At 42.9% G+C, this 22,478-nt stretch overlaps 1 protein-coding gene across 2 annotated transcripts; it reads right to left on the reverse strand.

Moving 5' to 3' along the window:
• Positions 1-3,269: 3,269 nt before the first annotated feature.
• On the reverse strand, positions 3,270-21,856 carry LOC109874165 (ankyrin repeat domain-containing protein 34B). Of its 2 annotated transcripts, XM_031807927.1 has the most exons (8): positions 21,776-21,856; positions 21,128-21,254; positions 13,068-13,168; positions 6,750-7,039; positions 6,185-6,422; positions 5,466-5,899; positions 4,999-5,170; positions 3,270-4,927 (listed from the first exon to the last, which is right to left on the reverse strand). In XM_031807927.1, the coding sequence occupies exons 4-8, from the start codon at positions 6,950-6,952 to the stop codon at positions 4,163-4,165; spliced, it is 1,812 nt and encodes a 603-aa protein (XP_031663787.1). In that variant the 5' UTR covers positions 6,953-7,039; positions 13,068-13,168; positions 21,128-21,254; positions 21,776-21,856; the 3' UTR covers positions 3,270-4,162. The 2 variants fall into 2 exon arrangements, with proteins under 2 accessions (XP_031663787.1, XP_031663793.1); XM_031807933.1 differs by lacking the exon at positions 13,068-13,168.
• Positions 21,857-22,478: the final 622 nt, after the last annotated feature.

Below are 22,478 nucleotides of genomic sequence, written 5' to 3' on the forward strand. Positions count from 1 at the left end.
TGGGGATCCTTATAAAATACCAACAAAAACAGGCACAACTTTACACTTTTTAGACAACGTTTGTTGGTAATTGAAAATTGGTTACCATTGACATAATTCTATGGTTGAAATGTCACACCTCAAAACAGTTAACACCAATGACATGTGCCAGGTCTATGCAGGTAAATGAGAACTTACTCAAAGCCTTGCCATACATGGAATGTCCAGTCAAATAAGACAGAGGCGTGAAATTATTAGGTTACGGTACCGATATTCCAGAGGAGCTTTCAAATGGGATATAAAACACATACAGTGCCTTGTGAAAGTATTCGGCCTTGAACTTTGCGACCTTTTGCCACATTTCAGGCTTCAAACATAAAGATATAAAACTGTATTTTTTTGTGAAGAATCAACAACAAGTGGGACACAATCATGAAGTGGAACGACATTTATTGGATATTTCAAACTTTTTTAACAAATCAAAAACTGAAAAATTGGGCGTGCAAAATTATTTTCAAAGTTCAAATTTACAACTGTGACCTGGCCAAGATAAAGCAGAGCAGTGCGACAAAAACAACAGTTACACATGGGATAAACAAATGTACAGTCAATAAACAATAGAAAAAGCTATATACAGTGTGTGCAAATGTAGTAAGATAAGGGAGTTAAGGCAATAAATTGTCCATAGAGGCAAAAAATTACAATTTAGCATTAACACTGGAGTGATAGGTGTGCAGAAGATGATGTGCAATTTGAGATACTGGGGTGCAAAAGAGCAAAAAATAACAATATGGGGATGAGGTAGTTGGGTTGGCTATTTACAGATGGGCTGTGTACAGGTTCAGTGATCGGTAAGCTGCTCTGACAGCTGATGCTTAAAAATTATTGAGGGAGATATGTCTTCAGCTGCAGTGAATTTTGCAATTCGTTCCAGTCATTGGCAACAGAGAACTTGAAGGAGCGGCAGCCAAACGAGGAGTTGGCTTTGGGGATGACCAGTGAAATATACCTGCTGGAGCGTGTGCTATGGGTGGGTGTTGCTATGGTGACCAGAGAGCTGAGATAAGGCGGGACTTTACCTAGCTAAGACTTATAGATGACCTGGAGCCAGTGGGTTTGGCAACAAATTTGAAGCGAGGGCCAGCCAACGAGAGCATACAGGTCGCAGTGGTGGGTAGTATATGGGGCTTTGGTGACAAAAACGGATGGCACTGTGATAGACTCCATCCAATTTGTGTTGGAGGCTATTTTGTAAATGACATCGCCAAAGTCAATGACTGATAGAATAGTCCGTTTTACAAGGGTATGTTTAGCAGCATGAGTGAAGGAGGGTTTGTTGTGAAATAGGAAGCCGATTCTAGATTTAATTTTGGATTGGAGATGCTTAATGTGAGTCTGGAAGGAGAGTTTAGAGTCTAACCAGACACCTAGGTATTTGTAGTTGTCCAAATATTCTAAGTCAGAACCGTCCAGAGTAGTGTTGCTAGTCGGGTGCGGGCAGCAATCGGTTGAAGAGCATGCATTTAGTTTTACTAGCATTTAAGAGCAGTTGAAGGCCATGGAAGGAGTGTTGTATGTCATTGAAGCTCATCTGGAGGTTTGTTAAAAATTAACACAGTGTCCAAAGAAGGGCCAGAAGGATACAGAATGGTGATGTCTGCGTAGAGGTTGATCAGAGAATCACCAGCAGCAAGAGCAACATCATTGATGAATACAGAGAAGAGAGTCGGCCCGAGAATTGAACCCTGTGGCACCCCCATAGAGAGTGCCAGAGGTCCAGACAACAGGACCTCCGATTTGACACACTGAAGGTTCCTCTTTGTATCATCCCTTGGTATTCAACCTAATCCATGATGTTACAACACAATGTTCTGTCTGAGCTGCGTGGTCCTCTGTGGATCAACACTGACATCCTACCAGGTCACGGAGGCAAGGCCACACCCCTTGACCCCAATGACTTCCTGGCGGCCACGGTGACCTCTGTGCTGCAGATATGGACAACCCATGTAAGTTAGCCTGAACACATTTGCAGGTTCAACCCTTAACCCAAGTTGTGGTGCAACGAATCAAAGGATTGTTTATTCGGTGTGTTTGCATTTATGCCTATTGAAACAAACATTGACCAGTGATTATCGTGTAGGTTAGACTACCATGCTAGTGTCCCTGTCCCTTACCATCTCACTTTTTTTCTGTAGGCAAGCACCATGGTCTTGTAGTTGATGCGAGCTTTGACTGGAAGCCAATGGAGTTTAGAGGAGCGGGGTGACATTGGAAAACAAGGGAAGGTTGTACACCAGATGGGCTGCAACGTTGTGGATTAGTTGGAAGGGTTTTGAAGGCACAAGTGGGGAGCCCAGCCAACCTCTGTTGCAGTAGTCCAGATGGGATATGATGAATTTGATTAGTACCTGCACCACTTACTGTGTGATGAAAGGTCGTACTCTATGGATGTTGTCTATGCAACACTCGGTTGGCTGGGCTCCCCACTTGTGCCTTCAAATCCCTTCCAACTTATCCACAACGGCAGGGTGTTGTCCAGGGTCATGCCAAGGTTCTTAGCACTCTGGGAGGTGGAAACCAAGGAGGCCTTCCCCGGGAGAAAGAGCACTCCATCTTGTCGAGGTTGAGCTTGAGGTGGTGGGCTGACATCCAAGCTGAGATATTGTCCAGGTTTCAAACAATGAAGGGACAGGAAAATAAGGCGATGCTACAGTAATTAGAGGCCTAACCGTATTCTGGTATATGGAAAGGCTTTCCCAAAAACCTTCTCAGTTAACTATGTTATGGAGCTACAAAGTAGCCATAACCTGGCAGAATGATGTCATGATTATTTGCATCAATCCAATGGCCATTTGTTTTGCAAACTCCATCTCATGTGCTACAGACCAAGCAACAGTGCTAGGTGCCTGCACACTTGAATTAAGGTTAACTACGACCCTTACCAGTTGTCTCCTGATGTGGTTTAAGCATTGTTGTGTACTTACAACATCAAATTGTGTTGTTTTTCTATTAAGAAAGTGTGACTTTGAAAGCAAAAATACTGAACAAAATAACTCTACTTGCACAGTACAGCTTGGGTTGGACTGACTGAAAGACCAATATGGGATTGATCATTTTTAAGGTTTCAGGATGTATTCTACTGTTTCTCAGATTGTTTTTACACAGGGCACCTTTCCTTTGCCGGTCGAGCTGTTTGGGACATTTTGGGCAAAATTAGAGTATACCCACTTTTCCAGGCACCACTACACCACTGATGGAGCCCAGTGACTTGGTGTATAGAGAAAAGAGGAGAGGGCCGTAAAGCAGTTTATTAGCAGTGAAGGAGCACAACAGAACAAGTGAAAGGCAATACAACAACTACCTCATCAAATGGTGTACAAAACAGCCGTGTTGAATAAATACTCAGCAAATTAATGCTCTGACATTCTTACTAATCACTTTGTGTTCAAGAATCCTGATGGTCTTACTTACATTTTTTTGGTGTTTGTTTTTCTCACTGACAAATATGAATATTTTCCTTAGTGACTTAGATCTTCCACAGTCAGAAGAGTTAGCTTGAGTCCCAGATGTATTTGTGCTGTGTTGCCAATCCATTGCTTTCAGTCGGTCATTGATTTAGTCAGAGAATGACTCAGTCCCCCTTCCCTTTGAAGAGTAAATAATTTTGTCCTTATAGGATTCAAGGCCTCAGATTCCTTCATTCCATGTGTTAAAAGCATCTCTGTCTGTTGTTAGATGTCCTGAGGAGGAGTATCATGAGATTTCTGCTCTCAGATTTCAAACGGATATAAATGTATCAATTGATACAAGAAGAGCTGTTGCGTTACCGATGGTTCTGATGCGCCGATCGTAATTCCTCTATTCCTTCCTGGGCTTGATGGAATTGCAAGTCTGGTTGTCAAAGGAAGTATAATTAAGCACATTGAAAAATCTGGGATGAGCAATAATAAACTTCTGGTAAGAAGGCACAAGTTCTTTGTTAACAATGTTATGGTCACACAGCAGCAACAGAGCTTGATATAGGAAGCGGAGCACACAGCAGTCAGACACACAAAGAAAATGCAGCGTTCTAGTCTGGTCCCAAAACTGTTTGTGCAGTTTTGCCAAGGCGTGACAATGACTATAGGCCTGGGGTTAGCAAGACGGCACGAACAAACCTGGGACCGGGCTAGCATTGTTCGTCTTAGTGGATGAAGAGCTCCTCGAAGTTGACAAGCTGTTTAATCTGCTCAGTCTGCATGGAGTGTCTTCTCAGCAATGTCTTAAACTTCAGATCCCTGTGGAAGGAAGGTGCACAGGGGACGAGAGGCTTTGACCCCGGCCCTGCTACAACACCCCCATTCAGATTCAGTGCTTTGGTGCTTCCACTCAGGCTGGGGCAGGTTGAGGTGGGGCTGACCCCGATGTCGGGTATGGGTGCGTGGGGGTTAAGAGGAGGCAGGTATCCCGGCCGGGTGTGGGAGATATGATCCAGGAGCAGGGCCCCCGAGCCTCTTCTCTCCAGGTTTGCAGGTCCCCTTCTCTGGGCAGTGCTCTCCAGGGACTCCCTGGAGCCTGACAGGGTGGATGACCGGCTGGTGACCAGCTTACGCTTCTCAGTTCCCCCTACACCACCCCCTATGCCTCTGTGGGATTCATTACACTCTGGGTGGCTGCTGTGGCCGAACTGGGGCAACTGCGAGTCAGAGCTATAGTGGTCCATGCCGATGTTGCGGCGGCGGACTACATTCTTTAGGCTGGACACAGCCAGGTTAGGGAGGCAGCAGTCTAGGGAGGATTTGTCCACTGGGAGGACTGGTTCATGAACGCCACAGGGACAGTTGGGGCAGCCTCCTCCGTCCCCCCGGTGCAAGAGGTTGGGGTGGGAAAAAGCTGCAGCGCTGTCATAAGACATCTTCCTACTCAGGCCTCTCCTTCGTCCTCCGCCACCTCCCTCGCTTCCAGCCACCTGAGATACAAAAAAATATACGGAAAAATGTATTATGATATAGACACATGATAAGTTATTATTATTATTACCTGCTCCAAGGCCCTTAGCAGCCCCGTGGCGTCTTTGGCGTCGATGCTCTGGTGACGGGCGAGGGTTGGATGTACCCCGGGCCCTGCCCTTCCGGACCCAGAGAAGGCCAAGCTGTTGACCCAGAAGGAGAGCTCCTCCTCTGGGGTGATGTCCAGCAGCTCCTCGGTCAGGCTGAAACAACCCACACACATACAAAAAAATACACATTTGGCTGGAGCAATTGGCAGTTACTAGTGCAGTGCCATGTTAGCAGTTTAGGGGTTAAGTGCCTTCAAGGGCGCATTATCAGGGGTTCAAATCCCATGTCTGTCAGGAACAAAAAAGGTTCAGAGTGGGCGGCAACCAGAGGGTAGCTGGCATCAGTGTCCTCACTGATGCTAGCAACCATCTGGTTGCCACCTACTCTGAACCTATTTTTTTCCTGACAGACATGGGATTTGAACCCCTGCTTCTCTTGGCTACCTACCTAGAGGCCTTGCTCTGCTGCAGCAGCAGGGATGGAGGGATCTTCAGCCAAGGCTCCGAGTGGAGCCGCTGGTCATGGAGCAACTTCACCACCCCAGGACTGGGGCCTCGTAACAGGTTAGGGTCCCTGGTTGGGGAGCCTGGTTGAGAAGAATCAGAACCAGTAGAACCAGAGATGGTGGTTCCCCTTCCACCACCCTGGTGGTGCTGGTGCTCCCTGAGGCCCAAGAGGGGGCTCCCTGGGTGGGGAGAGGTGATGGCGTGGGAACCCTGTGGAGGGGTGCGGAGCTGTATGTCTGAGGGGGACATGCAGCAGGTGGCCGAGCCAGGGGTGCAGTGCATGCGCTCTTCCAGGTCGGGCGGTGGAGGCACGTTCAAATACTGCTTGGTCATCTGGCATCCCGAAGGTAGCTTGTCCGTGGTGATGATGATGACCTATAATATAATATAATATAAAACATAATCAAATGTAATACATGCCATTTAGCAGATGCTTTAATCCGAAGGTGACTTATAGTAGAGCATGCAAACATTTGGTCCCAGAGTAGGGTTGCAAAAATTCATCAACTTTCTCAAAGTTCCCAGGTTTTCCAGAAATCCTGGTTGGAATACCCCAGCAATCATAAGTTCATAAGCACAACATCTGGAATCCTCCAACCAGAAGTTCTGGAAAACCTTTTTGCAAACCTACCCAAGTGGGAATCAAACCCACATCCCCACCTCCTTGCCCTTGGCCTTGCAGGCATCCAGTAGGACTCTCAGGGCCTCCTTGTCCCCTGCATTGACAGCATAGACCAAAGTTGAGGAGCCAGAGTGGTCGTTCAGACTGGGGTCGGCTCCACTCCCCAGCAGCAGAGAGAGGACATCCACTCCAGCCTGCTCCAGACACGCATGCATCAGAGCAGTCTTACCGGCCTTATCCTGGATGTTTGGGTCAGCACCACTCTCCAGCAAGTACCTGTGGGGGGACATGGATGTCATGTTGATCAATAGTCTGTGGATCAGTGAACTCCTGAAGAGGAGGTAAAGTGTATTTTTACTTGGCAAGTCTATGGTAGGGCAGGGGTGGCCAATATTATTCATGAAGAGCAGGTGTTGGTGCAGGATTTGGTCTTCAATTTATTATTTAAGCCAGGTGTGTAATTGTTTCGGCTGGAGTGAAAGTCTGCACACACACTGGCCCATTGGGGATACAATTGGGCCACCCCTGCTCTGTGGTGTTTACCTCCTACTCCTAACACTAACCCAACCCATACGAGGTGTCATGGACTAGTGACTTACTTACCGAACCATCTTGTGTTTGGGCACGCTCTGTGCGTCCGTGTGGCGTGTCCGGCACGACACCATGAGGGGCGTCTCACCGCGCTCGTTGCTCTCGTTGATGTAAGCCCCTCCCTCCAGCAGCAGGCGTGTCAGACGCAGTCGACTCAGGAACACGGCCTTGAGTAGAGAGTTTCCATCCGTACGCACCTCCGTCGCGTCCTCCATGCCAGGATCAAAGGTATAGTGGCTCTCTAATGCAGGTACTGGTTCTTATAGAGTCATCGTTAGTGTAGAGGCAAGTCTGTCAATGCCCTGTGGAATGTCAGATGGACAGAAAATTTGTCTTAGTGTTACTACAGCATTACAGCAGAATAAAAGGTGAAAGGTCATGCTAATGCAGGTAGTGTTACTGTGGTTTATAGGGTCATCTGTGAGATTCTAGATGTAACTTTGTCATGGCCCTGGGAACATATATAGACAGATGTGTTCATAGAAATATAATTACTAGAGTAGATTATATAAGGATTCTCCATTCAAGTCAGTGTGCTGTGATTGGTAGACCGGTGGCCATATTGAGTGTACCTATAACTGAGGGGGTCTGAGTTTTTGTTTCCGCTGCTTGAATATTTTGATGTGATGGCTTTTTTAGATTTTCTAAAGTTTGAGGATAGATTATGGTAATATTATGAAGTCATAGATTATGGAACCATCTTGGACCACACAGTATTTCCTGCTCCTAACACCTAGGATATCTTCACTTTATTCTCAGAGAAAGTGAGGACTAAGGAGGACCAGGGAGACGGGCTATATCCCAAATGGCATCCTGTATAGGGAGCTGTGACACCCTGATCTGTTTCAGCTGTCTTGTGCTTGTCTCCACCCCCCATCAGGTGTCCTCTATTATTTTTTACCCATTATCTCCTGTGTATTTATACCTGCATTTTTGTCTGTTGCCAGTTCGTCTTGTTTTGTCAACTCTTGCCAGGATGTTTCCCATTTCTCCAGTTCCCTAGTTTTTTCCCCCTAGTTGTTTTCTAGTCTTCCCTGTTCCAACTTCTCTGCCTGTCCTGACCCTGCCACTCTGTCCCTGGTTGACTCTGCCTTGGATTACAAACCTCTGCCTGCCCTCAACCTGCCCTTTGCCTGCCCCTTTGTTAATAATACATATTCTGAGTACAGAACTATCCGCCTCCTGTGTCTGCATCTGAGTCATATCCTGAGTCGTGATAGGAATAGGGTGTCATTTGGGACACAGACCTGCTTAATTTCAAGGTGTGATGATTTTAAGTTCTTAAAATCAGAGGTTATGTAATAAAACACCCACTTAGTAATCAAGTGATGCATTTACTTCTGTGGTTCTGTACTAATCCTTGTCCTTGTTGAGGAGCTCTGTGTATGTGTTTTGTGCCTAACCTTGTCCTTGGTACGTGGACGTCAAGCATACACTCAATATACAGACGCAGTATGTTACACAACTCTCTCACTCACACACACACACACACACACACACACACCTCTCTCGACTCAAGACAGCTTGAGTACATACAAAGGGACATCTCTTTCTTCAAGACATGTACTGTAAAGGTAGAAAACTTAGTCCTCTCTGACCCTCCGCTCCTAGAGTGACTGTATGACGGTATGCAGCACTAAATTCTATTGTCTGCTTGGCCTTGTGTTTTTGTTGCTGCCATCCAATGGACTTTTATAGAGAGAGAGAGAAAGACAGAGAAAAATATTGTTTGTGTGCGTATTCATCATCGCTGTGTGTGTTTGGTCATTTCAAAAGGTAAGATATGCGTAGGAAGGTGGATAACATGAGGCATTCTGAAAGCTATGCCACTTTCAAATAACCAGAGTCCAATCCATTCAGCTGCCTTTTGTATTGGAGGGTTAAGGGTCTGCTTCAATAGTCTGCTGCAGTAACCAGTATCACTGTACTTGGATAGTTCCAAGTAGATGGTTTGTAGATAATCAGTAGTTGTTCAAAAAAAACTGTCAACAGCAGTTTAACTAACCATCCACTAGCCCTAACCTTAACACTTATCCTAACCGTAACATTAACCCTGATTCTAAAGCGAATCCTAACCACATACTTTAGCAACAGACAGTTTGATCTGTATACCAGCATTTCAGACTATCCAAATCAAGTGTAACCCAGTATCAGACTGAGAGGCATAGCCACAGTACTATTGTAAACATTAAAAAAATATACATATATTTTTTTCACTCTGATTTTTAAGGGGATGTTGCAGCACCCTCGGCACCCCTACTTCCTACGGCTATGGTGAGAGTACAGTGAATTAAGTTTGTGATAGAAAAATGTCAGCTCTAAGGACCAAGGACTTGTGTTTAATGACCAAAAGGATTGTCCTTTTATTTCATGCAATGTCAGGTGATTTATAGTCAACCCCAAAAATGGTATTAAATTGTGGTATTAAATTGTTCCCCGCTGACCAGATTGATTATATGATAACCTCTCTAAACCTCTCTAAAGTCTATGCAATAGAATGTTTGCAGGCTGATGTTAGTCTATGGATAAAGCAATGTTAAAACAAAATATAATGTTCACATGCTCATTGACTATCAAACAACCAAATAAAAAGGCCTATAGGGAGGAGGTCAGAGACCTGGCAGTGTGGTGCCAGGACAACGACCTCTCCCTCAACGTGATCAAGACAAAGGAGATGAACGTGGACTACAGGAAAAGGAGGGCTGAGCATGCCCCCATTCACATCGACGGGGCCGTAGTGAAGCAAGTTCCTTGGTGTCTACATCACCAACAAACTATCATGGTCCAAACACATCAAGACAGTCGTGAAGATGACACTACAACGCCTATTCCCCCTCAGGAGACTGAAAAGATTTGGCTTGGGTCCTCAGATCCTCAAAAAGTTCTACAGCTGCACCATCGAGAGCATCTTGACTGGTTGCATCACCGCCTGGAATGGCAACTGCTCGGCATCCAACCGCAAGGCCAAGCTTCCTGCCATCCAGGACCTATATACCAGGCGGTGTCAGAGGAAGGCCTTAAAGATTGTTAAAGATTCCAGCCACCCTAGTGATAGACTGTTCTCTTTGCTACCGCACAGAAGGCGGTACAGGAGCGCCAAGTCTATGTCCAAAAGGCTCCTTAACAGCTTCTACCCACAAGCCATAAAAATAGCTACCTGGACTATTTGCATTGACCCCCCCCACCTGCTTTTTTTTACGCTGTTGCTACTCGCTGTTTATTATCTACAGATAGTCACTTTACTACTTGATGTATTCGGTGCTTGTGACAAGTAAAATCAGAAAAGTTGAGGTTGACTTTAGAGTGCACAGAGAGAGAGAGCGTGGCACAAAATATTGCATGTGAGATTACAGATCCTTTTAAAATTCTAGAAGATTCGTTCTAGGATTACTTTTAAATTCAGAAAGGATTTTTGCCCAAAATACACTATGACACCTTTGTTTCCTCAATGACATTCAATTCAGCATACAAAAAGGTGCAAGTTTAAGTTTGTTCCATCTGAGCGAGTCTGACCACAAGTCAGAGACCACTGATGATACACCAAATGCGTTTAATGGATGCTTTTAGTCTTCTTCTAATGCCTCTTAAGGGGAAAGTAATCAGAAAGTAATTGAAAGCAATCCGACTCGTTACTGTGTTTGGGTAATCCAAAATGTACTGATTCCCATTTTGAACAGGTAACTAGTAACTAACAGATTACATTTAGAAAGTAACCTACCCAACCCTTACACACTCAGGTTGTACAACGACGCACAACACAACATTTGATGCAATGATATTTTGTGATACAACATCTGTTGTATATGTTTGCAACATAACAACTTTAAGACAACCATTGTGCAGTTTCTTCTCAACACTTGTGTAAATATTGTTGTGAAAAAATACTCTGTTGTATCACAACTGTTGTGCCAAATACATTCTACATCAGTACAACATGAGTGTGTACAGGGCCAGAGAGTGTGGCTGCATGTGTTTGCAGACAGGAGGAGGTGTGTGCTCTCCACAGTCAGGGCCTGTCCCAAATGCACCCTATTCCCTATAGCCCAGGGTCAAAAGTAGTGGACTATATAGGGAATTGGGTGCCATTTTGGATACAACCTCCGAGGCAGCAGGACTTGTGATGAGGGCCGTCTCTGTGGGGTGGCATTTAAACTTCAGTCAGCACTTTGCTTTGAGAGCCCGGCCCTGCCCTTCAAACTGCCTGAGTACAGAGAGAATACCTGATGAGACAGTTTGAGTCACAAATAGCATCCTATTCCCTATATAGTACACAACGTTTGACCAGGTCCTATAGGTTTTCGTAGAGAATAGGGCTATGAAGAGAATAGGGTGCCCATTTGGGACCCAAACAGTTCTCTGTGGCACGGGGAAAAAAATAACAATTTCCAACTGTTTTGGTTTGAGAGTGAGTTATTATTATATATTAGTTATATTATTAATGAATTCCATTTCCAAAGTACACTTTGGCAATATGCACACTGCTAAGTCATAAGTCACAGAACCAAGGTTGGGGTTAAATGCGCTTACATTTTCAAAATTAATTCAAACATTCAATTCATGAATTAGAAGTCATCCATTAGGGATTAGGCCTACTTGTATAATTAATTAGAATTATGGATGACTTTTAATTCATGAACTGAACATTTGAATGAATTTCCAAAATGAAAACGCATTTAACCCCAACCCTGATCCATGTTGTTGAAAGAAGGTTCTTGTCACAAAATTAAAATGAAATCAGATGGGAAATATGTCAAGTTAAATGTGAAAATTATTAGCTCAATCAAAATGCCGTCATTCCGTTTCTGAGAAATGTACTGTCTTAAAAGTACATTCTAATTCATTTAAATGAAATTGTAGAATGTTTTCCATGCTAGTTCGTTTGATACCAGGATACCTTAAGATTCAGTCTTGGAGATGGAAAGTGTGTGGGTGAGTGAGTGAGTGATCAGGTCACACCCATCACAACTAGCATAATGTTTAATTTATGTGATATGCAATTTTCAGAGTGTAGGGCAGGCTGACCTCATCTTATTCAGCATGTACACACACAGTGTACAAGCACACACACACAAAACACCAGAACTACAGATGGACAACAGAACACAACGTAGCTTACAGTCATTTGAGATTGTTTATCAAAAGAAGGTATTTGAGGAAGCTTAGCTGGCTCAGTGGGATAAAACAAACACCTCACACCTGCTTTGCTCTTCACACACACACACACACACACACACACACACACACACACACACACACACACACACACACACACACACACACACACACACACACACACACCAATACAGTAGGGTAACAGTCAAATAAATAACCAGGTGGCTGGTTCTTACTGTATGTATAGAAATAATACAAATATTGAAATTTGATGGTGATGGTAGAAAAGCACTCTCTGAATGAGACTCAACTGAACACTAGGGAAGGTACATTTCATCCCTAGATGCTGCACGGCTGAGATTATCCTGTACCATAATCTAAGTAATGTTATTTATGTGTTGTTGTTTTTACAATAAGGTTCAAATTAGGGTTACTGTGTATGTTTCTCATTTGAGCATTTAAATATGGAATACATTGGTTCTTTAATATGCCTCATAAACAGATATCTACTAGACCATGTGAAGTTAATTGTTTTTCTACTCTACAGTTCAATCTCCCCTCCAAAAGACTGATAGCAACTTCAAGGGGGGATTTTTGTGTGTATTTGCTTAGCTGGGTGTGTGTGTGTTTGCACTGAATTATTTGTTTTATTATATAGAAAGGTGGTTATTGGAAACAATATTTCCCATAATGACCAGAAACCTTATTAGAAAGAAATCATAGAACGTGGTTGGGAGATGTTGAAGAGTCTACTACTCTCCACTATACTTTCCTATGATTACATTTGTGCATGATTTGTGCATTAGTAATTTTGATTAAAGTAATACTTAAGAGGGATGCCCATATATCTCACATAGATTTTCCAGGAAATGCTTTACACAATTCAGCGTAGTGAACTATCAGCTTGCAAACAACAGACATTGGCAGAATTTATAAGCAACAAATTATACAATGATGCTGTATGAGTGAGTTTTAAAAAGATTTATGACATAGAGAAAATGTTATTCTTGTGTAAACAACAATCTATTATTTTCACTATCACACATAAGACTTACATGCTCATTACTAGTTTTAATTAAATGTGTGAAACTTATTTTTTCTGTCACAGAACTCACCCTCAACACTTTTCAGTTATTCACTCGTCTAAATATTTTTGTTTGATCATTAAACACATGTATTCACAGCATATACATAAGTTATTTCAACTGAATGACTTACCTTGAGTTAGGTGGTAATGAACTCCTCAAATCACCTGTGATTCTCTTCTGTTTTTTTAAATATCCTGGTCAAACAGTTGATAATTCACCAAAAGATGCCCACTGAGGAATGAAAGAGGGAAGGAGGGAGGAAAGGATAGCGATATAATGTTACGACCAATAAGAGCGATACCTAGTCAATTGTACAACTGAAATGCCTTCTGCATTTAACCCAACCGCTCTGAATCAGAGAGGTGCAGGGGGCTGACATAATTGACATCCACATCTTCAGTGTACAGGGAACAGTGGGTTAACCACCTTGCTCAGGGGCAGATGTTTACCTTGTCAGCTCGGTGATTCGATCCAGCAACCTTTTGGTTACTGGCCCAATGCTCTAACCACTAGGCTATCTGCTGAAATGTTGTGGCCTGTGATTGAAAGGCCCTTTGAGTAAGAGAAAGAGAGAACAGGACAACTATAGCAGAGAGAGAGAACATAAAAGCACATGTGACAGTTGTAATGGCTAGCTAGAGAGAGAAAGATTTACATTTTAAAGTAAGAGAGACAGGGAGGGAAGGAGAAGAGAGAGTGTGACACAGGGATGTGAAGCAAAGAGTGTGGTGACTGGAGAAGAGGAGAATGTTGGTAGAGAGCCAGAGACGAGTTAATAGGGCATGACGGTCTCTGCAAATTAAATAACACAGGAGACAGACAGCCAATGAGAACTCATTCTATTATTCCCATTCTGACGGTGCAGACCATGTGTCTGAGGTAGATGTTATGCGCAGGTAGAAAAGGCACATACCCATTTTCTGTCTTTGTTGTATTAAAAAATAGTGTTTGTGAGTGTGAAAGAGTGTGCGCGTCTGTTTGTGTGCGTGGGTGCACACGTGTGTGGCAGTATGTCATATCCCTTGTTTGAGTAACCCAGGTATTGAACTGTCTGTTTAAGTCTTCATAGATCTGTGTGATGACTCGGCAGACAGACAGCGTCAGATCCTGACACTCAAGGCTAAGGTAATGAAGCCAGCCTTTTGAACAACTCTAAAACAGCAAACACTGTGTAAGCGTCAGCACAGCATTCAGCCTGCGTAGACAGGAAGACAACAATAGGACCCTTTATAGCTAGCCCTATGTCAAAGAATCAAAATAACCAAACTTTTTATAGTCCTGTACCCCTTCAAACATTCAACCTGCAGCTGCGTACCCCCTCTAGCACCAGGGTCCGCGCACTCTCAAATGTTGTTTTTTGCCATCATTGTACGCGTGCAACACACACAAGATACAGTGGGGCAAAAAAAGTATTTAGTCAGCCACCAATTGTGCAAGTACTCTCACTTAAAAAGATGAGAGAGGCCTGTAATTTTCATCATTTCATCATATACATATATACATACACACACATACATATATATTTTTTTCTTCGCATATATTTAATATATATTTTTTAACCTCAACTCCAACATACTCTCCTGCAACCCGCCTCACCCAATGTGGTATGGATCTGCTATTTTCTTTACTTTAGAATCGGAACCCCGAACAGAAGCTAACTAGCTAGTAGTCAGCTGGCCACTGCTAGCGGTCATCCGCTAACCTTTATCTCGGACAACTCCTTCCAGTCTGCACTGCACGATTCAACCCAGAGCATACCGGACTCTGCACAGCGCGATTCAACCCAGAGCATACCAGCACGATTCAACTCAGAGCTCTGAACCTTTTCACCTGGATCATCGCAGCTAGCTAGCTGCTATCCGAGTGGCTACTCCTGGCTAACGTCTCTGTCCCGAAGCAAGCACCAATTAGCCTGGAGCTAGCCTATGCTATCGGCCACTCCTTGGGCTACAATAACCATTTTGCCAATTGGCCTGTACCCCTTTTACTGCCAATACGGAGCCCCGCCGATCCATCACGACTGGTCTACCGACGTAGGGGTTTTTCAACAGGCTCCTCCGTTGCGACGTCCCCTGAATGCCCATCTGCTAGCCTGCTAGCCGCGGCCTGCTAGCTGTCTAGAGCATATCGGACTGTTAGCTGAAGAGGTTTATCAGCCAATATTCTTGGGCTACAGTACTTATTTTGGCAATTGGCCTGGACCCTTATACTACACTGAGCCCTGGCGATCCATCACGACTGGTCTGTCGACATAACCGCCCGAGGGGGCTACAACTGACTTGTCGGTCGCGAAATCCCCCTAAGGCCCTTCTGCTAGCCTGGGAGCCCCGGCCCGCTAGCTGTCTGAATCGCCATGTATCCAGCCCACCTACCTACTCACTAGAATCCATGATCACTCGGCTATGCATGCCTCTCCCTAATGTGAATATGCCTCGTCCATTGCTGTTTTGGTTAGTGATTGTCTTATTTCACTGTAGAGCCTCCAGCCCTGCTCAATATGCCATAGCTAACCCTTTTGTTCCACCTCCCACACATGGTTTAAATGGTGTCTCTAGAGACAATACCGCTCTCATCGTCGCTCAATGCCTAGGAATCTATTCTTCCGTGCCCAGAAACATGCTCCTTTAACTCTGTTCCGAATACATTAGACGACCAGTTCTTAGCCTTTAGCCGTACCCTTATTCTACTCCTCTGTTCCCTTTATTTTTTTAGTTTACCTTCATTTAACTAGGCAAGTCAGTTAAGAACTATAACATTTTCCTTCAAGATAGAACTGCCAAAGGGGAGGAGTTGCAGTCTACTGCAGAGATAGCCTGCAAAGTAATGTCATACTTTCCAAAAACAGCTTTAGTTTTGAAGTCTGTGTCTTTCGGTTATCAAACACGACATATTTCGGTTGAAATGCAGCCAAAAAGTAAAGTGGGTGTCGCACCAAAACGTCGAAATTACATATTATATGTCGACTAAACTTGTCAAACTATGTTCAGAACACAGCGTTAACATGTTATATAGCTTCACAGCAATTCTCAGGACGAAGAGAAACACACGCATCGTTTAATCAATCTTGGAAGAAAGACAATCACCGGAGCAGAAAGCGCAGGAGAGTAACCTGTTTTCTCGCGTGACCGAAAGGTTTCGGCCCACCGAAAGTCTCGTTAGTTCGCAATTCACACAATGAGAAGCCCCATTGAAAGCGGACACCGCGCTGAAGGCACATAAACTGTTCCCAGGACTGTAGGTGCTTGGGAAGGGTGGGGGCGATGACGTCAAAGTTGGGCCAACTTTTATGATGACAAGAGAGAGTTTGGGAGAATGAGTGCCCTGAGAGTTCTGCTTTACTTACAGACATAATTTAAACGGTTTTAGAAGCTTTAGAGTGTTTTCTATTCAATAATAATTTTTAATTGCATATATTAGCAATTTTTGACAGATTTTTGTTCTGTTTACTATGGGCACGCAATCACCCCAAAGGGGGCAGCAATCAGCCCTATCCCCATCAGGATTATACCACCCACCACTGCGACCTGTATGCTCTAGTCGGCTGGCCCTCGCTACATATTCGTCGCCAGACCCACTGGCTCCAGGTCATCTACAAGTCCATGCTAGGTAAAGCTCCGCCTTATCTCAGTTCACTGGTCACGATGGCAACACACACCCGTAGCACGCGCTCCAGCAGGTGTATCTCACTGATCATCCCTAAAGCCAACACCTCATTTGGCCGCCTTTCCTTCCAGTTCTCTGCTGCCTGTGACTGGAACGAATTGCAAAAATCGCTGAAGATGGAGACTTTTATCTCCCTCACCAACTTTAAACACCTGCTATCTGAGCAGCTAACCGATCGCTGCCGCTGTACATAGTCCATCGGTAAATAGCCCACCCAATTTACCTACCTCATCCCCATACTGTTTATATTTATTTACTTTTCTGCTCTTTTGCACACCAGAATCTCTACCTGCACATGACCATCTGATAATTTATTACTCCAGTGTTAATCTGCAAAATTGTAATTATTCACCTACCTCCTCATGCCTTTTGCACACAATGTATATAGACAATTTTTTTCTACTGTGTTATTGACTTGTTTATTGTTTACTCCATGTGTAACTCTGTGTTGTTGTCTGTTCACACTGCTATGCTTTATCTTGGCCAGCTCGCAGTTGTAAATGAGAACTTGTTCTCAACTAGCCTACCTGGTTAAATAAAGGTGAAATAAAAACAATTTAATAAAAATCCTGGAGCGCAGTGTGGGCCTTGATAAGATCTTTGAGTTAGGCTGCAGATTCTGAACAAACTCTCTGAACGGTTCATGTTCTACAACAACGAATGGTTGGAGCCCTTGGACCACATACTTCATCCCAGCTTTGTCGATTTTTGAAACACTTTCTTCAGCAATGTGCTCTGCTTGATGGTGGAGGGAGTCTTGAGGGCATGTTCTCTCTTCAGTAGGTTTGCTGTCAGTTCTACATACTTCTTAAGATGGTGCTCTCTCTGAATTAAGAAAAGGAAAAGGCAGTTACTTAACTAGATAACTACCATCACCAAATACTTAAGGTATAGGATCCTAATTTTAAAGCTATACTTTTTAGTTAAGTGAGAGTTTGTGACCATTTAATATTACAATGAGGGGAAAAAAATGTTTATTGATCTAGCTAGTAGGATACGTCAATAACTTAAGTCTACAGTAATTAGCAAGCGAAGAACAACTTTATCAACTAACACAAGGAATAAAATGGCTAGCTAACTGGGTGTTAGCTAAAACTTGAAAGCTAACATTAGTTAGCTAGCTTGACCAGGTGTTTGGAGAAAAGGTATTTGGCTAGACTAATGTTAGCTGACTAAAATGTACCCAGATTCGAAAACTACCAGTTAGCTAGCTTGTTAACAAGCTACTGTAATGAAGTGCTATTTCCTATGCAAATGACCAGCTTACTGCTATTGCATTGCTATAACTGAGACAACACATAGCAACGTATTTTCACAGTAAAACATGGTAGGGCCCATACAGGATATCTCTCACACACACACTCACTGCAAAGACACACAGACTTGCCAAGACAGGAACGCACACACATACACACACGCAGCCCCTCCCCTTCTGGATGGGCTCCAAAGACAAAGAACTCTGTCGAGAACCAATGAGATACTGACACCAGGCTGGAGGAGACTGTCTATCATCTACAAACAACCTACCAGAAGCCAGGACTACCAGAATCTACCTACGTCATTTCAATGTATAAAATGAACTGTACGATATGTGTCCGCTCTCTTTTTTTCCAATGGTTCGCATGAGAACTTGACGAAACGGAGCCGTGCACGTTTTGCCAGATATCATTACTCTTGAATAAACGGCCTTTACTATACCGTATCCGCCTTGTCCAGCGTCTCGACTTGGTCTCGTTTCTCATATACCTATTCATCAACACTACCTAGTTAGCTTGTGCCAGTTTAGTTAGATTGCATTAGTTGACAAAGCTTCTGAATCTGGACACATTTTAGCCAGTGAACTATTTAGGTATAGGATTAGCAAGCATCAGCTAGCAAGCTAACAGTAGACTTACCTCAATGTGTTTCTTTAGGTTCAATGGCGAGGTCTTGAACGCTAGTATTTGGTAAACATAAGACATTTCATCCGGTAGGATGAATCCATTATTCCAAGAAAATAAAACATGATCGTCCTCATCAGGAGATGGTGGTAGAGCGATGCCGGACATGATTGTGTGATTTTGGACACGCTTGGGCAAAGTGCTGCTGAGTGGATTACAGTTTAGCAAGTGACAGGCTCCCGGTGGATGGGGTTTACACTCTAGGACCCTTGGATTTGCCCAAACTGATGAGGATTGGATCAACTCTGCATGTCGTCACCTGCTGCCTAGCAAAACAAGTTTCACTCATGAGTGTGCCGACTCGATGTTGCTTGCGTCTTTTTTTCAACATGATTCATTTTTTTTCCAGCATCAGATTGGTTTGATTTTGTAGCGAGTAACCAAGGTCAAGGGAAATATATTGGAGTAAAAGTGTACTTAAAAAAATATATATATAGTGAAGTAAAAGTTGACAGAAATATAAATAGTGGGGGGGGGGGGATGCCATTAACAATTGTGATAACCGTTGTGCAAAGGAAGGAAGCGAACGGAAACTCTAGGCCGAACTCCTCCCTTCCGCTAATTTCACCAATGTTTATCATGGCCAAAAAGGACATTTTTGTTTTCATGCATTTTTATGATATAGCCAATTTTACATTGTGGCTGTGGAATCTAGTAAAAACCATTTGTCTATCCTCACACGGGTTTGGAAATTGCCTTTTCCAAATCCAGATTCGTCCAAATAATCCATGATGAAGATCCGAAAACAAGGAACGACTGGTACTCATAAACACATAATTCTACGTGAGCCTTGACAGACTCGCATCGTTTCATTTGTCCACGATCGTCTACAGCGCCACCTAGTTGCCATTTTCTCTTATCTTTTGATTTATCGCTTAGCTTTTTTAAAACGTAGTAAAGACAGACATTAACATACATTCTGAGTTTCAAGCCAATTGGATGTACTGTTCATGATGATTTTATGACAAATCCAAGATGGCGGACTTCATGGATCCTTGAGGCAAATTGTGTCTTTATGATCATAAAGAGTTATATACCAAGTTTTGTGGTTGTATTCAAACAGAACAGAGGGACTGAGCCTTAGACTTTGAATTCTTATTGCAGCGTCACCTATGGGCCAATATAATGTTTTGGGGTTTCTGAGTAGCAGTGTTGCTATACTTCAATATTCATCTTAGTGCTAGAGGCGTCACTACAGACCCTGGTTCGATTCCAGGCTGTATCACAACCGGCCGTGATTGGGAGTCACTGGCCCAGCATCGTCCGGGTTAAGGTTTGGCCGGGGTAGGCCGTCGTTGTAAATAAGAATTTGTTCTTAACTGTCTTGCCTAGTTAAATAAAGGTTTAATAAAATACAAAATAAATACAAAATATTGCCAAAGTATGTATATTTTTTTACTACTCAAACATTTTAGATATTACGACAAGTGCGAAAGAATAATAGAAAAAAATTAAAATTATATCAAAAACAACAGCTTCGCTCTCAGCACACCTAATATATACTGAAAGTATACATTTGGGATTAGAAAACCTGGACCAGTATTTGTCAATTGTCTAAGAGTACAAGTGTAGATTATTGACAGGGGGAGCACTCCTGCTCTGAGACACTTGATAAATACAAACTCTTTATTTTCCACTAAAATGCTCTATTGTAGATCAACACAGACAGTTTTGTGTGTGTGTGTTCATAACAAGGTTATGAGGTTAATAAAGGGAAAGTAATTGATGTCTTTAGTTTCAAAACTTAACCTTTTAAATAATGTGTGGAGAAGTGAAGAGTTTGAGTGTGTGTGCTCTATTGTTAAAGCATCCTTGAGCGATGACGTCTCCATGACAACCAACTGAACATCCAAGGGAGAAATAAAAAAAGTATGAGGGTATGAGTGTGTGTTTTGAAGTTGAAACTTTTCTGCTAAATAAATCGCTTTTCAATTGAGCTATTAAGTGTTTTGGACAGCAGAGAATGCAGTCGAGACATTGGAGAATGCACCAAGGCCATTAATGATGTCTTGCGTCACAAGTTACTGAGGTCCAATCTCAACCCTGTCAAAAAAGTTCCTGCTCTAGTAAACAGCTTCACCCAGTCAAAACCCATTTCTTTACCGGTGTCTTTCTTTATGACCATACTCATTTACACAAGTTCGCATCTTTCTATATGATTGATTGACTGACTGTGTCTCACTGCGTGAACAATATAAAAAAAATCTCAGAGAGACTGTAACCCAATTCATTTTCAACTTCTACTCTACTCTTTGAAAAGAAAGGCAATAAGACAATACCTCCTTGAAGCTCCCTGATAAGCTAAATGGAATTTATGTCTTATTGCTAACACCTATACATTACAAATATACAAGGACATGGAGGGTTAGGATTGGGGGAAAGTAAGCTGTGCCAAAGGACAATGTCCCCATGTAGTGTTGCTCACTTTGTCCGTAGTTAATCCTAGATCAGTGTGTGAGGGCTACCTGTTATATTTCTGATCTTGCACAGTAAGCTGACCCTATACCTGTGTCTAAGGAGTGTCGGTCTCCTTGTGAAGAGTACATTTTCTAGATCAATGTTAAAGGCTAGTTGTAATATTTCTCACCTTGTACAGAGAGCTGCCTCCAATCATCCAGACCTGGTTGGCCCATTCTGCCATCTCAACTGTGTCCAGCAGGTAGAGTGTTGAATTGAAGTCTGATGCCAGGTGGTGAGCACCCACAGTAGGCTCTCTGACAAAGGTAGGACAGCATAGAAGTAACATTAATGTGTTTGGGTTATTTAATTGCTTTCGGTATTATAACGCAGTAGTAACATTAGGGCAACATAGTAGTAATGTTAATGTGTTTTGGTTCAAAAAATTCAATTTACTTTCATTATAACGTGTGACACAAATAGATACACAGAGGAAGAAAAGGTGGTGGTGGCAGCATCATGTTGTGGGGGTGCTTTGCTGCAGGAGAGACTGGTGCACTTCACAAAATAGATGGCATCATGAGGAAAGACAATTATGTGGATATATTGAAGCAACATCTCATTACGTCACTCAGGAAGTTAAAGCTTGGTTGCAAATGGGTCTTCCAAATGGACAATGACCTCAAGCATACTTCCAAAGTTGTGCCAAAATGGCTTAAGGACACCAAAGTCAATGTATTGGAGTGGTCATCACAAAGCCCTGACCTCAATCTTATAGAAAATTTGTGGGCAGAACTGAAAAAGTGTGTGCGAGAAAGGAGCAAGGAGGCCTACAAACCTGACTCAGTTACACCAGCTCTGTCAGGAGGAATGGGCCAAAATTCACCCAACTCATTGTGGGAAGCTTGTGGAAGGTTACCTGTAACGTTTGACCCAAGTTAAACAATTTAAAGGCAAGTCTACCAAATACTAATTGAGTGTATGTAACCTTCTGACCCACTGGGAATGTGATGAAAGAAATAAAAGCAGAAATAAATCACTCTCCTACTATTCTGACATTTCACATTCTTAAAATAAAGTTGATCCTAACTGACCTAAGTCATGGAATTTTTCTAGGATTAAATGTCAGGAATTGTGATAAACTGAGTTTATATCTACTTTGCTAAGGTGTATGTAAACTTCCAACTTCAACTGTACATACACATATACACACACACAGTACCAGTCAAAAGTTGACACCTACTTGTTCAAGGGTTTTTCTTATTTTTATGGACTATTTTCTACATTGTAGAATAATAGTGAAGACATCAAAACTATGAAACCCATATGGAATCATGTAGTAACCCAAAAAGTGTTCAACAAATCAAAATTTTAGATTTTAGATTCTTCAATGTAGCCACCCTTTGCCTTGATGACAGCCAAAATAAAAAAAAGCCCAGAAATGTTCCTTTCATAAAATAGGCTTATTTCTCTCAAATGTTGTGAATTTCTTTTTTACATTCCTGTTAGTGAGTATTTCACCTTAGCCAAGACAATCCATC

Source organism: Oncorhynchus kisutch, linkage group LG3 (assembly GCF_002021735.2).
Source record: "Oncorhynchus kisutch isolate 150728-3 linkage group LG3, Okis_V2, whole genome shotgun sequence".
NCBI classification, from domain to species: Eukaryota; Metazoa; Chordata; class Actinopteri; order Salmoniformes; family Salmonidae; genus Oncorhynchus; species Oncorhynchus kisutch.

Bases quoted from the DNA above. Each gene is read 5' to 3' on its own strand.
- LOC109874165 (XM_031807933.1), bottom strand. From the start codon at position 6,952: ATGGAGGACGCGACGGAGGTGCGTACGGATGGAAACTCTCTACTCAAG. The intron at 5,171-5,465 runs GTAGGTAGCCAA...GGGTTGTTTCAG, and splicing joins CAGCAGAGCAAGGCCTCTAG to CCTGACCGAGGAGCTGCTGG. The intron at 4,928-4,998 runs GTAATAATAATA...TTTGTATCTCAG, and splicing joins TGCTAAGGGCCTTGGAGCAG to GTGGCTGGAAGCGAGGGAGG.